This window comes from Seriola dumerili, unplaced genomic scaffold (genome assembly GCF_002260705.1).
Source record: "Seriola dumerili isolate Sdu_G_001 unplaced genomic scaffold, Sdu_1.0 BDQW01000138.1, whole genome shotgun sequence".
NCBI lineage: Eukaryota > Metazoa > Chordata > Actinopteri > Carangiformes > Carangidae > Seriola > Seriola dumerili.
The window spans coordinates 10,442,009-10,459,965 of NW_019174393.1; the positions used below are offsets into that span (position 1 = coordinate 10,442,009).

A 17,957-nucleotide genomic window follows, 5' to 3' on the forward strand; every position below is an offset into this window, starting at 1 on the left:
TTTTTTATTGGACGAGGAATACTTGTACGTCATCAAATTGCGACGTACAGATATGACGTTTGTTTTTGTCTGTTAGGCACTAGCTAGCTACATACAAAAACAAAAAATACAGCTATTTTATACAAATTTAGACATTATTCTAATGGTGGAGGCTGCATTGGTGAGTCGTTTGATTAAGATAATTTGTATAAAATTGGTACTTAGCTGGTTGAAGTAAAGTTAAAACGTTTAACGCTACATTTAATTAATGGTGGACGTATAAAGGCTAGCTGAGTAGCTGGCTGTTTGAATGTTTTATGATCATTTGACTGTCTTTTTTTGTCTTGCAGTGTCGTATGCGTCCAGTATGAGCGGGGGTTTGGCACCAAGCAAAAGCACTGTGTATGTGTCTAACCTGCCTTTCTCTCTGACCAACAATGACCTGCACAAGGTAATTTTTTATTATGAAACAATGTTAACAATGCCTCTGTTGAACAAGACCACAAATAAGATTAAAACAGATCACTTTGCCTCATTTCAGCTATTCACCAAATATGGAAAAGTTGTAAAGTAAGTATGACTCTGTCGTAATTTATTTTTTATTAATCATATTTTTACAGCAATGTGTAAACACTGAACAGTAGCTGGAGCACATAACTCACAACAATCAGTTAAAGGCTCTGAATATTTCTCTCTGCCGTTTTAAAATAAGCATTGATAGTTATTCAAACCATTTTCAGGGTTACAATTGTAAAGGACAAAGAGACTCGCCAGAGTAAAGGGGTGGCATTTGTTCTCTTCCTGGATAGAGAATCAGCACATAACTGTGCAAGAGCAATAAACAACAAACAGGTGAGTTTATTTCACATCAACACCAGTAGTTTTCACATGTTGTGGTGCTTCGAAGGATATTCATTTGTCGGAGTAACAAATGCATTTGTCTCCCAGGTGTTTGGCAGAACGGTGAAAGCAAGCATTGCAGTAGACAATGGACGAGCAACTGAGTTTATTAGAAGGCGGAACTACACAGACAAGTCTAAATGTTATGAATGTGGGGTCAGTGACAATTTTGTTTGTCCCGTGAGATCAAATTTGATTGAATCACAGTTGCAAGTATAATTTGTTTTCTGTCCTCTCTGAATTGAAAAATAAGATGGGATGTGTAGAGAATTATTCCAGTTGTCTGAGTTGTTGTTGATGTCTGATTTTAATTTTATTTGTGTTATTTTTTAATGAAAATCACAGGATACAGGTCATCTGAGCTATGCGTGCCCCAAAAATGTGCTGGGAGAGAGGGAACCTCCGAAGAAGAAAGAAAAGAAAAAGAAGAAAAAGGCTCAACAACCTGAGCATGTGTAAGAGTTCAACAACCAATATGATGAGATATTGTATAATAGACTGTTGTTTTTGTAATTTCTACATCTTTTCCCTTGTAGTGAAGAGGAAGAAGAAGAAAGTGAAGAAGAGGGAGAGGACCCAGCCTTAGATAGTCTGAGCCAAGCTATAGCTTTTCAGGTAAGTGTACATATATACACTGTAGAAAACAGTTAAATCACTTGTCTACAGTGACTTCTTTAAGGTTTTGCATATAATTCATTGAATAATATTAGGGAACATATGTATCCTTTTGAGTTTCCTTGTGACCTAAACAACACTTGTAACATCTCTACTGAAATAAAACATACTACCTCAAAAAAACAAACATAGGAGAGCAAGGAGGTAATATAAATAACTGAGATTGAAGCTATTGGAGTTGGAAAAACCTGTCTACTAAAATTTACTGATTTGTTCTTCCTTTCTCATGTCCTTCCAGCAAGCCCGTATTGAGGAAGAGGAGGAGAAAAAGAGGAAGCAGGCAATTTTGTCTCAAGAGGCTGATGCACACGCTTCAACATCCTCGGATTCTAAAAAACCAAGGATCAAAAAGAGCACATACTTCAGTGACGAAGAGGAGCTCAGTGACTAATAATAATAATTATAATAATAATAATAATAATGGATTTAGCTTTGTAAGGTGTTTTGTGTTACAGTGGGGTGCTTCCATTTTTTCCCTCTTGTATATAGAGCTGAGACATCTTTATGTTTCTAAAAATACTGTGTAATTGTTCTTGGGTTGACTGATGATTGTGTGTGAAACTTTTTTATACCATTGAATAAAGCCTTCTTTCTTAATGATAAACTCAATTACTTGTTAGTTATTTCAGCGTTAATGCAAAATCAGATAGAGAATGCTGAGGACTAAAACGAGGTTATTGACTATTTCTAGTTCAATGAAATGAATGGCAATAGGGTAGTTAACAAAGGCCAGTCAATTTCAATATTCAATTTTTATATTTGAATCATTTTGTCTATAAAATGTCTATAAGAAATATGTCATGAGCATAAGGTTGTGTACTTGTCAACCACAAAATTGAAGTCAATTGAAATTTAATATAAAACAAAGTAGTTGTTTTTTCTTGATACATTCCTAACAATTAGAAAACGATTATCAAAACTGGAATGAGCACTTCTAAACCAATTGATGTCTAATCAGAATCCTAAATTTTGCATTAGCTAAATTGCTGCAATTGAGGTTTCTCTGCGGGAAAACTCCATCGGCAGAAGATAATGGAGACCCACTTAGTTATCCTTGATATGAAACGGTTTGGGAACCCCTGGCTCCCTCAGTCTGTTCGCTTGGGATTGTGGTCTTTGGAGCTCTCCTGCGTCAGCACGCAAACAAAGCGAGGGATTCCCCGATGTTTTACGCGTCTGTGGTCTAAACTGCTGCCGCATGTCTGCAGTCTGCGACGCTAACGCGAAGATGGAGGGATATTAAATCATAGTGAGCGGATATGAGTGGGACCGTGTTAACACATTGCCGTAGACGCAACATTAGCTACTGTGTCTTTTGTTGCATTCGAGTGCTGTCGGAAATGAAAATGCTGTAGGGCTCATGACAAGGAGAAAGAGGTAACTGCTGTATGCGACGTCTAGTAGTCACTGTGTAATCATTATATGTAAAACTACATATTAATGTAGGCTTTGTTTTGTGTGCTGTGCTTTCATATCCCTGAGATCTGTTTTACACTTCAATTTTTGAACGCTGCTCTGTAGTTGTAACCGAAGTGAATCAATTATGTGACAAGGATATTTAAACCAAGTACTGCACGAGAAGGTGGTTTTTGCTCAGTATTTCCTCCTGTTTTAATATGTGCAAGTATGTGAAATCGGCTACAGTGTTAGATTAGAACCGAAAGCAAACCGTACATACGGTTGTTTATTACATTTAGGTGAAGAACAGCGTGTTTCTGGGCCACGTTTGTCATAATAATCAAATAATATATTTATCACCCTTGGTATACAGAAGTCCGCGCTTTCAGTGGGTACGTGAAGGTATCATAGATTCATCAAGAGGAATGTCAGCCTCGGGAAGTAACCCAGCCTCTGATTGGCCGAGGCGAGTCACGTGACCATTTCCCAAGCGGAGTTTCCACGACAGCTGGAAGCCGAGCGGCACAGGCGCATCGCTTCTTTTGCTAAAATTGTTGGAAATAACAAGACTTCTGCTCGTCTCAGCACCTCCAGAGAAACCCTGGTCTGGCATGGGCGACAAGAGGAGTCCCACAAGGTAAACGGCCGAGTTGGTGCGTCCTAGATATTCAAGCTAGGAGAGGGGAGCGGACATCGGCGAGCGCACGGAAAAAATGGGTTTTCTCCACGGTCTCTCTCTCTCTCTCCCTCGCTCTCTCTCACTCTCTCGCGCCGCATGTGTGTGTGCGCGCGTGCGAGGTGTGCGCGCGCGGGTGTTAAAACCTCATCGCCAATTACAGTGTCGGATCACAGCGCGCTCGCAGATGATTTCCTAAATCCTATAGGCTTACCCAGATGTTTGCTATCGATAGCCTCCGTGGATGCGAGCTGAACTCACTCTTCTTGTCTCCTCTCACCCCCTTTCCTCTCCTCTCTTACCATCTCCTTTATTTATTATTGTTAATTTTTGATTTTTCTTTTTCACATTTATTGTTTTAAAGGCCGAAGCGTCAACCGAAGCCCTCCTCCGACGAGGGGTTTTGGGACTGCAGCGTGTGCACGTACAAGAACACGGCCGAGGCTTTCAAGTGCATGATGTGTGATGTGAGGAAGGGGACATCAACAAGGTAAGGCGATGGACATACATTACGTTTGTTGGCTTTTCCATTAGCGGGTCCCAATGTGTGTGTGTGTGTGTGTGTGTGTGTGTGTGTGTGTGTGTGTGTGTGTGTGAGAGAGAGAGAGAGAGAGAGCGAGAGAGAGAGAGAGAGAGAGAGAGAGTGTGTGTGTGTGTGTGTGTGTGTGTGGGGGGGGGGGTCTTTTGGGACTGAGGGGCTAGCCCCCCACAGGAAAATAAGGACCAGTTTAATCTCACTGCCATCCCCTCCCTCTAAGCAATTTTTGTACTTGTACCATGAGAAGATGGTTTAATATAATTGTACATTTATATATTAGGTATTTAACCCTTCCCACTGTTGCCATTCTCTATGCTGTTCAGACAGTAAACATAAACATGGTGGTTATTTTTCTGTAGTTTTCTAGGCATAATAGCATTTATTCTGTCTCTCTATACTCTTATCAATTTAATCCACAAACTCAACATGTAAATTTGTTAGTTCTGTCTTTTCACATCTCCTCTAAGCAGCACATTAATCTCATTAGTCTCCATTTTCTTGCCCGGGTGCTGACACTGACCTCAGTGAAATGAGGGACAGGCATGGCGCTCTCTTTAAGCACACACATCAATCTAGTTGCCCCGGTGATATTTGTAACAGACCCAGGGGCTAGACAGGTACTCAAGCATACAAATACACACGCACACACACACACACACACACACACACACACACACAGAGCCGGTGCCCTCTGCGCCTGTGGATGATATTTCTCCTGACATCAGTGATTTGAAGCAGGAAATGACTTATTCCTTAGTGAGCAGTCATTATCAGGATGAAAACACAACAAAAAGGGTGAAGGAGGAGGAAGTGTGGCTGTTATCCTCTTCCGCATTAGCACAACTTTCTCAGTGATTTCACTGAGAGCAACAGCACATCAGTGCAGTTGTCAGTTCTGATGCCTTTTCAGAATTGTGGCATTTCTTGTGTTGGTGCACGCAATTACACAATATATGCCTGTGTGTATCGTTTTTTTTTTTTTTTTTTAGTGTGCATCTCACTTGTGTATGTGTGTGTGGGAGGGCTAGTTGTGGAAAGAGGTTGTCAGAGCAGCTGCCAGACAGACAGCCATAGCTCATTACTATGCAACAGCTTAATCAGCCTGCTGTCATCAGAGACACACACACACACACTGATGTACAGATGCACTCAACATGCAAATTTTACACATGACTGCATACATATTCGTACACAAATGCACGTTCTTGATGCGCACACTCCTAAACACTCACTCAAGCGCAGTTGCTGCTCACACAAACAAAGAGATTGAGCAGCAGACATGCTGTTGTCGTAGAGTCCAGCTTATTGCAATTGAGCGTTGATTGTTGAGGACACTTCAGCGACTCTGGTGTGTTGCCGTAACAAACAAGCGGCCTGCAGCTGTGCAAAGAACCTGCCTGGATCTTTACCAAAAGCTTTGACACTCTTTGTCCTCCCCATCTGGGCTTTTTTTTTGTTTGTTTTTTTTTTGGAGAAGGTCTCAAGGACACGAGGGTCCAGAATTCTTTGCCACACCCATGACACTTATAGCGACAAATTTAATAAATGTCAATAAGAAGGTCTCATTTAATGTTAATAACCCCATGTCTTCCCAACTGCAGTGCTGCAGAAGTGTTGTAGTAGTAGTGTTGTCATGCTCTGACACAAGGCCACACATAAACACTCAAACGCGGGCTAACACTGCAGCAAAATGGCCACACAGGTGGTCGCAGCTGTTAATGACCGAACACAACAGACAAGTGGGTTTCTCAGCGAGCAAGCCGAAGGTGCTAAAAGGGCAAACGACATGCAGAATATAAATGTAGGACACGGCAAATTCCCTCGCTGGTTACTAAACAAGCATGACTGAGCTATTACTGTGAAGTAATGAATTCATGCTTGGCCCGGGCGAGCATGGAGTGTCCAGTGGCTGGAGGAAGTGTCCCATAGCCTGAAGGTCACCGGTTTGACAGCCAGGGTGGGCTCTGTGGAAGTGGCTTAAATCATCTTATCACTTATCAGAGGTCTAACTCAACACATTGAATTTCACTTTTGCTGACGGGATCTGTGTCTTTTCAGCCAGTGCTAAAGGTTACGGAAGCTTAAAAAAAAAAAAAAAAAAAAAAGGGAAAATTTTAGGACAAGGTAGAGCAATATTTTAGGAGAAAGAGTTTGCGTCTAGATAGCCGTCAGGAGATGAAGATGAATGTTTTATGAAGTCGAGGTTTAGCAGATCTTGCCGCCTTGATCCGACTGATGTGGAGAGATGATCTACTGCAGGGGCCCCAAGCCGGCGGGCTGATTGAGCACACGCTGTTGAGGCTGGGAGTTTGACTGGAGACAGGGATACATCAGCGAGATTGGACTCGCTTATCGTCAGAGGTGGAGGGAAATGGAAGAGAGAGATGGATTGACAATGAGGGAACTGGCCGACGTTCTGCTAATTCTGCGAGTGGCTTGGAAAAGTTCTGCAGCTAGGAAGTCAAATGTGAAGAAACACAAGTGGATCAAGGCATAAAACAGAAATGCGTGTTTAAATATTCTCTCTACACCTAGTCATTTGTGCAAATTAATGTGAAAAAATATGGTGCTCTTCTACGGCGAGCTGCAACCATAGAGTATTTAATTAAAGCTATCTTAGAGGAGCTTTTGGATCACAACACAGGCTCATTACCTTAAGACTTTTCTGAGAAAAAGTGGCCATTCTATCTTCCTGTGACTCTTTGGCCTCAGTCCCAGCCTTTGAAAACCAGCGTGATGGATGAAAGTCATGGTACAGTGGGGGGGGTACTTAGAAAAGAGGCTGTTTGATAAGTGCAAGGTCACAGGTTTGATTCCTTCATCAGCTGGAATACCCAGGCAGAGCGTCCTTGAGCAAGACACCAAAGGCCTCCCAGTGCACCCATCAAAATTTGTCCTGGATTAGAGTGTCACCCTAATGTTTAAAATATAAGATGAAGGATCAGACATGTTTCAGAGTTAATGCACCTGTCAGGTGTTTGGACTGAAAGCTGAAAATGTCATGCGAAGTGGTGCCGACAGACAGCTATTAAACCCAAACCTAAACACCATCCTTAGGCAAATACTGCTGGGTGTAATAGAGTGGTGTGTGTGTGTGTGTGTTTGTGTGTGTGTGTGTGTGTGTGTGTGTGTGTGTGTGTGTGTGTGTGTGTGACCTTCTCTGGTGTCTCGCCTCCACTATCTGCATCTGTTCACTGAGCTGAGCTCTGACAAGTCAGGCCCACCAGGGAAACACTCAGTGTGTGCATGCTCTGCTTTCAAGAGCATGTTTGGCAGCATTATATTTCTGCAGGTCAGGACAGTGAGCTTGATCATGTTCCTATTAGTTCTCTTTCTCTTGTTTGCGTTTGCTCCCTCTCCCTACCTTTATCTCTTCTTCCTCTCAGCGATCTTTTCTGTCTCTCCCTCCCTCTCTTTCTCTCTCTCCAGGAGTTGAACTTAACCTAGGGCGTCTCTCGGTGACAGGTTGACTGATGTGCAGGTTTCACCGGCTCCACCTAAACAAGCACAAGCTTTTCTGGCTGGCTGGGAACTTGTCAGCATTTGGCTGTTTAGATGTTGTTTTATCATCCTCCACACAAGCTCGCCCTCACAGTTCATGTGCAATGCTCACACTCAAAATTGGTCTAACTGCAGTTAGTTTAGTCACTGTAAAAAAAAAAAAAAAAAAAATTTAGCTTTCAGTATGATACAGTCTGAATTATCAGAAGCACAAATGCAGCATAACTGTTGAGTTTATTGATACATATGAATAAAAAAACCTGAGGAAGAACAGTGGGCAAGTATCTATAAAACCAGTACCTATGAGTAGGGCTCTAACTTAATCATTTATTAATCTGTAGATTATTTTCTGGATTTACGGTTTAGTCCAAAAATTGTCTACCAGTCTCCCAAAGTCCAAGCAGACATCATCAAACGTGTTGTTTAGTCTTACCAATCCTGAGTTTTGGCCTGGCCAGTCAATTGTGAGCATTTTTTTTGCTTGAGACATGGTGGAAAAGATCAATGGATTATCAAAATATTTGCACAATAATTCTCTGCCCATCATCTAATCCTTTCAGCGCTACCAAAAAAGGAGAGTGATCAGTCGCATGTAAACAAGATGAGTGAAACAAAAGCTCTCACAAATCCCAAAGTTCAGATGCAGATGTTGACAATATACAATTTTACATATATAGTTGCCATTTGTTGTTGCCATTTCAAAGCTTTTGCATGAAGCCAGCCAGTGATTGGTTTCAGTAGATATCCATTATAAATATGAGATAACGATCAGCCTGCTGGAGCTGTCTGTTTATGTGCAATTGAGCTGTGGCAGAGAGCTGGTTCTAAAATTTGGGGTGAGAATAACTTCAAATGCAAAAAAGGAACAGGATTAATTATCTCTTTTTTTCTATTCTCTCAAAATAGCTGCATTGGTAAAAAATAAGTGCAACTGCTGTAGAATAGTAATATACAATACAACGCTGTATATGCATACATTAAATGCTGCCTGGAGAAAAATGTATCATTGAAATTCATAGTGTAACATGTGAAATAGCTGTATTTGCGTACTGTTCCACTGCCTGTGTTCGCAGTTATACTTACAAGACATGAATGCATGACTGAAGATGTTCTTTTTGGCAATAAAACCAGTTGCTCTATGCTTACATGTCTATTAGGTGTATTATTAGCTTCTTAGTAAGGTTTTCCCTCCTCCATTCACTTTGCAGCGAAAAAAAACAGGTTATTTCTCTGATATGTAATCTGTAAAAAGCTGTAAAGGTGTGTGGGTGAAAGCTAATTTACTAGACACAACAAAAACGAACCCCTATTTGGCTGCTGTGTTAATGCCAGTGTTAATTTCCCACTCTGATTACACAAAACGCGCTACTAGCAGAGAGCAACACATTTGACTCTCACCTTAGAGTCGGTGTGTTTTCATTCACTTTAAGTGCCGATAATGAAAACGCAGGGTTTGTTTTTAATGTTCCACAACAGCTTTGGTGCTTAACGTTGAGTCAAGTCTCCTCGGGAAAAGTATTATGAAATACATCCAGGTATTTTCAGCCATTCTTGCTTGTGTGCGCTCTTTGATTTTGAAATAGTACTCAGATCACGAGTGATTATGTCAAATGAGATCATTAGAACAGGCAACAGCAGATACTGATAAACAAGTTTTATGAGCTGGGTCAAATCTGCAGTAGAGTAAAGCAGGGATTATTATTGCAACCAATTTAAAAAAGGAAGTAAAATGACTGATGTAAATTGCATCTATAAACATGATGCATGTAAAACAAACCAATCAGTGTTTTATAATCCCATCTAAAATATTACATCGTCTAATAAGTCACACAGTGGGCTCAGTCGTGTGGGTTACTGGTGTTAGTGTTCACACAGCCTACAACCACTGAGTGTACACCGGGGACAATGAAGCTGGCTGTTATCACGTCACTGTGGCTGAAGATTATGGCTACATGATAAGCCTGTAATTACTACAGTGACACTGATGCATGACATACTGCTCTGTGTGCGTGTGCGTGTGTGTGTGTGTGTGTGTGCGGGCGGGCCTTTGTGTGTGAGAGGAGAATGTGGTAGAGTATGGCTAGCAGGCTGTAGAAGGTGTCATAAACCACAGGACGTGGAGAGCCATCTGTCTCTCTCTCTCTCTCTCTCTCTCTTCCACACACACACACACACACACACACACACGGTGGTAGCATGTACAGGCAGGGAGAGACATTAATCATCGGGTTGGAGGAGCTCCCAGGAGCAGCCTACAACCTGCTGATAGAAAACCTGACACACACACAGACACACACCTACACCTGAACTGAGGGTTGTTCAATAGGGCATACAAAAAAAAAAAACACTATTTCACAATGATCTTACAATCATCACAGAACAGTGAGATGAGATTTGTTTATAGCTGCACACACAATACAGTGCTTATTTGCAGTCCATCAGCTGTCCTGTGGGCTGTTTGCTCATCACACAACGTCCTGGACAAATGTTAGCGAGCAGTCCAAACATCTGCAGAACCCTGTGCCGCCGCCGCTGCCTTTTGGATGCAACACATGACTTCTTCAACATTTTAAACTGCCTGGAATAATGGGCCAGAGCTGTCGTGTCAAGACTAGAGACACCTTTTTGACCTTTAAAAAAATGTTTTAAAATTTAAAAAAAAAAAAAAAAAAACAGTCGCAGAGCTATGACATCTTTCTCCAAAAGACTGCCTTGACTTTCAAAGCAAGACACTTGATTTTTACATCTGACATCAGTGCACCACATTTGTAGACCTTCATGTCCTTGTATAGACATTTCATCTCCTGAGTTACTGCCTGCAGTGAAGTTTATGGATTTATTATGGTACCAGTGTTGAGTTTTATTGGGATCTGTCCACCCAAAAATATAAGGAAACTCAATAAAACAGTTGCTAGTTGTACTTTGCGAAGTGGTTTATTATAAATTCTGTTGATACCATATTTGTCTATAACAGAAATTCTGGCTCAAACACACGACCACACCATCTGTTTTAACTGCTGAGTCACATCAAGCAGTAGTGTTGACCTGTTTGTCCACTGTGGCAGAAACATAACAGTCTCATAATTTTGACCGCCTACTGAATCTGCCACGTAGAAACACTTAATTCCAAACTGTGACCCGATCAGGACCAGAGGAGTTAATTTTCTAGTAGTGTGCCGGTTCATCGAGTGCTTTATTTACTTATTTTCCTCTGTTTTTTGAGCACAGGCCAGAGGTGGAAGAGTGTGAGGTCAGTGGGTGCACCAGAAGGAGGGAGAAGAGTGCAAAAGGGTAGAGGAGTGAGATAGCGATAGATGTGTGTGTGTGTGTGTGTGTGTGTGCGCATATGTGTGCGTGACATACTTGGGAAGGGGTCAGCCAGAGTTCCCCTGTCCGTGAAGCAGTGAGGGATCAGTGACAGCATTTGTACTTTCCGGCGTTTCTAGCTTGCAGGACTAGACGAGTTTGTCTTAAAGCTGTAAAAGATCGTGAGCTGGAACGGTTCAGAGAGAGAGAGAGAGAGAGAGAGAGAGAGAGAGAGAGAGTTATGCTTGTTTTGTGCTTTGCACTTGTGCTTTAGAAAATTAGGGATGTTCTTACTGAGAAGAAAACCGGTGGAACTGATAGCAAGGAACATGTCTGTATAGTCTCCCTATTGTCCTCTTAGATAGACTACATGTTTTCCCGATCACATTCTGTGAATTAAATGCCAGAAATCAAAGAGATTGTAACTAACATCCATTGTTGTCTTTACTCTCCCCCTTTTCAAGGAAATACAATTCGGTGTGTTTAAGCCCTCCTCGTAACATCCTAATTTCCCAGTGTGGGACTCCATTAGCTGCTGTAGAATAGATGGCATGAGTGGAGCAAATATCGATTGGAACAACAGTTCCAACACGCAGTATTAATGTCAGAAAGAATAGGCCGTTACATTAGGCACAGAAATTCCTGTTGGAATCAATAGACACACACACACACACACCCTCTCAGCTTCTGAGGCCAGCAGCGAAGGCCTAAGTGCTAAGATAATAACCATTTGATTGGGTTAACAGAGGCAGCTCTGTTTAGGCTTGCTGCTTTGCCTCACTGTAATATTAGGTTGTCTCCTCTTTCACCTCCAGGTTATTGAGCTGGCTCTATTAGAGAGAATCTACTTCATTGTAATGCATGAGGAAGATGGGATGTACAAAATATGTTTATAGTTGGCCCTCATTACTCTCAGGCACAGCGAGTCCTTTCGTTTTAAATAGAAAAGACCATTATTAGGCTCAGCTGACTTTTTTTTTTTTTTTGTCCTTGATCGCACATTAAGCAAAAACATACCGTGCTCATTTGCTGCTTTAATGAGACAGCAGTAATTCATCTGCTCATTACGTACAGTAAATCACAGCAAAACCACATCTTGAACTGAATTCATCACTCAAACACAAACCAAAAGGAGGGTATGAATGAGGCAGCCTGTAGTCTTGTTTTTATTTTTGGAAGCTGCTAACATTTGTCCTGAGGGCAGGACGGTCGATTCTGTTGTGACAGTCGCTGCTTTGTGTGTGAGCTCCAGTAAATTCAGAACACCAGACACTGCTTTGTTGCTGTAGGAGGAGTGCTGTGGTAAAGGATGTCAAGGAGAGCTGCAAATTGCTTGAGCTGGGGAACAGAGGACTTTGAGAGGCCTCTGCCTTTATTTAAAAGTGTCAGCAGTTCTGCAGCATCGTGCTGACAAGACAGACATATTAGAGGATCTCTACATCTCCTTCCTATCAGACAGTTATGTAGGCCAAGAGACCCATTTGCATTTCACTCTAGCCTCACTAGCATCACTGCATGTTCTGTGAAGGCAGTGATAACTCGGGGAAAAAAAAAAAAAAAAACTGACTCTCGGAGAGACTCTTTTGAAGCTGGGCCCCAATTTAGGTCATCCCAGAACTGTTAAACAACAACTTTGCCCTTAGAACAAGAAAGCAGACCAGCAGACTCGCCTCATACACAGTATTTCCTCCTAGAAAATGAGATTGAAACCTCTAAATTAAAAACTAAATAGGCCACCAAGGCTCCTTTTTGGCAAAAATGTGGCACACAGCACCGCAACTCTTGGCCAGGTGCTCAGACTAATTTTGTGGATGGATTCTGTTTAGTCCAGCAGATTTGTACGCGCTGTCCTTGTGCTGCATTACACCCTTATAATTACATTAGGCAAGTACAGAAGGACATTTTTCATGAAGCACCTGGAAGCCAATGTTTTGTAATTGCAAAACTTTTCAAAAAGGGTTCATACACAGGTTAGTGCACTCGAGTGAAGCTGTTGTATAGTGTTACCAACAGGGCTTTAGGAATTAGAAAAGAGCATTAATACTTGTAAATTCTATGGTAGATATTTTATGTTTTCTGAGCAGTAGGTTAAATGTCATACGTCAACAAGGCGAGGTGAGGGAAATATCTTTCAAAACCTGTAAAACTCGCTCATGAAAGATGAAATTGGTTTTAACAGCTCTGATTACAAGTACAAGTGCTCACAACAGGGCTCAGAAAACACACACACACTGTGCTCTTCTGCTGTCCTCACCATGCCCTCATGCTTCATCCGCTCACTGCTGTCTGTGTGTGTGTGTATGTGTGTGTGTGTGTGTGTGTGTGTGTGTGTGTACGTATTCATGTGTGCAGTCATGTGCCTTAGTGTACATGTCATCTGGATTGCAAACGTTTTCATGTGTGCCCATTTGGCTGTCGGTGCAGTGTCTGCATGCCGTGATGTGCATAGGTGCCTTCATACATGTAACTGACTATTTGTATGCGTGTGTATGCAGAATTAGGCCCAAGATGTGTGTGTCGACTCTCAACAGATGGCCTTTTCAACACTCTCGCCTTTCAGCTAGGGCTCTTGCCAGCCCCAAAACACACACACACACACACACACACACACACACACACACACACACACACACACAGAGAGAGAGAAATACGATCGCAGTCCTCATGCATGCAAACTGTTGCCAGACCAATTGCATAATGCATCATTTTTGAGACAGTAGACACTCATGGAGGGTGGAAATGTGACTGTGAGGAGGAACATTTAGTGAAGCATGTTCCACTGTGTTATTATTTGATATCAGATGTACGTTTAGCATTGTGTTGAACCCGTGTATGAAGGTACAAGCATTGCCATTATTAACAAACCTGGACTAAATGAATGTTGATGCAAGTCCTGAAACATCCAAGGCTCCAAACATATTAATGTGTGTTGTATATTATCTGTAACCAAAATCTTTAATAATAAATAAAAATCAGGAAAAGCATAATTATTCTCGGACAGAAGCCGCTTGCACAACACACGGTGATCACAGATAGGAAGCTGGTGAGGGATTGCTGCCTTGTTGCTGGAGTACGCTTGCATACATGTTATGCATTCTGAAATCTGTGTATTTTGCAGACTTACAATTCCTATCACACCTTTGTTTTCAGCAAAACAAATCTCATCTTGTCAATGTGTATCCCTGTGAGTGCTAAAAACAAGCCGGTGCAGGTATTCTACATATCTCACAGATGGCTGAATCCTAGGTTTTATTCTGAATGCACTCGGTGTGTGTTGCCACTTGCTGCCAGTGTTAAGAACACTTCAGCAGCGCCATCCTAACCAACACTGGCAGTGATTATTGGCTCTTGATTATGGTGGTACGCTAGCATGAAGCCATGTGTTCACTGTGATTTTCCCTCTCATTAATCTGCCACACTCTGTCTCTCCCCCCTTTCTCTCTCCCTCTTTATGTCTCTCTCTTTACCCACTGTTCCTCCCTCCCCTTCCCCCACTTCCTCCTCCTGGATCAGGAAGCCTCGTCCCGTCTCCCAGCTCGTCTCGCAGCAGCAGGTAACGCAGCAGTTTGTGTTGCCCTCGCAGCCCAAAAAGGAAAAGAAGGAGAGGGTAGAGAGGGAGAAGAGCGACAGAGAGCCTGCGCTCAAGAAAAACAGTCACAAGAAGATGAGGTAAACAAACTGACACCAGGTTGGGGGATCAACAGGAATCAGATATTACAGGGATGCATGAATAAACACCAGACTCTATAGATGCTGTTTATGTTGCTACCTGAAGCTAGGTCATGCAGGATTTCAAACAAATATTCTTAAATACAGTGTTTTTTTTTGTCACTTTCCCCAACGTTTCTCCCACCCATCAGGCCGAGATTAAAAAACATCGACCGTAGCAGCGCCCAGCACCTGGAGGTGACAGTTGGGGACCTGACGGTCATCATAACGGACTTTAAGGAGAAGGCCAAGCCCTCGTCCACCTCGGCCACGTCCTCCAGCGCAGCATCGTCGGTGGTCGACCACCACAGCCAGAATGGCTCCAGCTCAGAAAACACAGAGAAGGGGCTTTCCCGCTCCTCCTCACCGCGGGGAGAGGCGAGCTCAGTCAACGGAGAGTCTCACTGAGTCACGCCCCCATCCACCTCCAACCACATCTCATCTGCAAGTCCACAGGTCACTGGAGGGGAACCCTACTTCTACTTTAGAGCTGCACAAAAACAGTTTTTTGCTTACTTTCCTCTGGAATTGTGACCTATTTATCAAAGAACGAGATGCCGAGCCTTCAGATTTGGCATGTTTAATCATTTGAAATATTCTCCTCAGCACTGGAATTCTGCATTTAGAAAGCAATATGAATTAACTTTTACTCCATCTTGGAAGTTGCTGTCATCTACATTACAAATAAATGTTTGGACAGTGTGCTGAACGCTATCAGTTTTTTTTAAATCCTCTATGGTTTCCTTCAGATGCACCTACCTATCAAGATTTTTCTGTCTTCGATATTTTTATTAAGCGAAATGTGCAGCCCCACCCTTGGTATCATCTTGAGTGGCCGGCAGAGTGACCTCTTCTTCCTCCATGTGGAATTCTCAGCCACTATCTGGATTCTTTACCTACATGTTATAAACCTGAATAATCTAGTACACGGTTTCTCAGTGTCCTTACACTGAACCTTCAATCTGACAATGAACCTTTGCTCCTGATCTCCTGATACTCCAAGCTTTTACTTCTGGACTGCCTCTGCTGAAGAGTGACTTTTTTGACACAGCATAGTGGCTATACTTGTTCTGTCACCATTTGGTGATTTCCATAATGTTTGGAGCAGGTTGTCTAGTTCAGGTATGCTTAATTATGTCCGTACAATGGCACTTGGAAGAAAAGTACAGCATGTAATTTTAAAAGGTTGATACTGGTGTAATTGTTTTTTTTTTTTTTTTCAAGTTTGTGCCACAGTCAGCTAAGTTGGACTTAAGTTATTTATCTATCTTGGCTGCCATTCATTTTGTTCACCATATAACCACAATCATAAACCTGCATTAAGTGATATTTTTGATACAAAACATAAAATCTAATTACTTTGGGTAATGTAAAAAGCTGAACTTTTTCGTTTTCTGACCCTCACAGACCAGACCAACCATAGATCCTCCACGTTCAGCAAACCAGTTCAGACAAGTTACTGTTACACTGCCTGGCTAACATGCAACAGCAGAAGCTTGATATTGGCTAGTAGCTGGTAGACAAACTAACTAGCTACTGGAAAAGTTGTTCAATGACAATGTATTGTTATGCTACCTGGGTAGCATGAAATAGCAGGTTTTAAGTTACGTAGTAGCTTGATAATAACAGTCTTAACCAGTACTAACTAGCTACTAGCTTAGTGCAGACCAAACCAGAGCTACCACAGTCAGGTGAATATTGGACTGTTGAAAACACCAGAAACATCCATCAATAGTTACACTAATGTTGGTATGCGTCTGCTAGGTATGGAAAAAAAATTGTTAGTAAATTGCTAATTGCTAATATATTAGCTTTAACAGCTAAAATCGATATCTCAGGGCCGTGTTTCATAAAGTTGATATTGTCTTTTCTGCCCTCTAGTTGTCAAAAAAATAACTTAATGCAGTTTTAAAAATTTTCCAAGCTTTTTAACTCATCACAGTCGGCGTGAAACTTTCTGGACTCTTTCTGTCAATCATTGTAAATACATGATGTAGACAAAACTTGACATTCTTCGCGATAATGTTATACCATGGTTACTGTCAATCGAAAAGAGATATCTAGTCAAATTAGACAACAATTCTTGTAGCCTTGCAAATGCACATTATATTTTCACTTTTATTTTCTTAAAACAAGACCCAATTTCAAGGTTTATCTTAGTAAAGTTTGTTTTAGAGACGGAAAAAGGAACGTTGATTGCATGTTGATTGAGCGATCGTCAACCAACTGTAGAAGATGACAACGGTGCCGTAGCTGTAAATGACACCGGTATTCTCCTTTTAATCTCTGCTGCACAAACAGGGCAGTACCTACTCGGTGTCCAAGTGGAAAACCAGGGGATGTTCATACTGCTCTGCTGCCACAAGAGGACCCAGTTTGGATACAGCATGGTGCTTGTACAATGGAAAAAGAGTTCTGACTTTTGGACACATTTATGAGCTGTACAGGGGATATCCTGCAGTGTGATGGACTTCAGAGACTGTTTTAATTCCTCCATTTTGACAAAACAAAGTGGAGGCGCTTTAGAGTATACTAAACTCCCAGCAGAACAACTATAGATCAACCTAACTACACAATAACTTATAAAACCTGTAGAATAACTACACAGATAATTGATATTTCTAAAATATTGTACTACAATGTCTTGATGTGGCTGTATTATCCATCATACCAGTGTTATTGTCGAGATTTTTACTTTAACATTTTAGCACACATCCTGAGAACTGTCACGGCATGATAATATTGCGGTCTCGGTATATTGTGGGACAGGCTATGTCTCTTAGTTAGTATTGTTTAATGTGTCAGAGATGTACTCTCATAGGTTCACTACACTAGCTGGGACTAGGTGTGTGGACTCGTGAGAACTGTTCGGACAGACATTTGTTATTTGGTTGTGGCAAAAATGGAAGACACTTAAAATGTGTTAGTGTCACTTGTTGATACTTTATTGTTTGTTTTGCTTTGCCATGCTCAATTGTTTTAAAAATGTGTGAACTTGTTTATTACATGTCTGAATAAGAAAATAACAAATTTCAAAACAAAAATGTCCTTTTCTTATGCACACAAATTTTAATTTTTGTCAGTCTCTTTTACGCACAGATTCATACACGCACACATTTTTGTATTTTGATTTGTTTATAGCCTTCTATGCAGAGTATGTTTTATTGTGTCTTTTAAGTCCATCTGTTGAATGACTCGATAACTTATCTTCAACAATGCATGCAGTTTCATTGTTTACTTAACAGATCAGGCCCATCATGCAAAACTCTGCATACC

At 41.5% G+C, this 17,957-nt stretch overlaps 2 protein-coding genes across 2 annotated transcripts; both read left to right on the forward strand.

Annotated features, from left to right (window-relative positions):
- Positions 1-50: 50 nt before the first annotated feature.
- Positions 51-2,158, forward strand: zcrb1 (zinc finger CCHC-type and RNA binding motif containing 1). The gene is made up of 8 exons (XM_022749679.1): positions 51-160; positions 330-430; positions 521-549; positions 720-831; positions 928-1,035; positions 1,225-1,334; positions 1,416-1,494; positions 1,793-2,158. Exons 2-8 carry the CDS (start codon positions 347-349, stop codon positions 1,943-1,945), a joined length of 675 nt encoding a protein of 224 aa, XP_022605400.1. The 5' UTR covers positions 51-160; positions 330-346; the 3' UTR covers positions 1,946-2,158.
- Positions 2,159-3,455: 1,297 nt separating this feature from the next.
- On the forward strand, positions 3,456-16,060 carry LOC111224919 (YY1-associated factor 2-like). The gene is made up of 4 exons (XM_022749617.1): positions 3,456-3,589; positions 3,993-4,118; positions 14,487-14,642; positions 14,834-16,060. The coding sequence occupies exons 1-4, from the start codon at positions 3,564-3,566 to the stop codon at positions 15,087-15,089; spliced, it is 564 nt and encodes a 187-aa protein (XP_022605338.1). The 5' UTR covers positions 3,456-3,563; the 3' UTR covers positions 15,090-16,060.
- Positions 16,061-17,957: the final 1,897 nt, after the last annotated feature.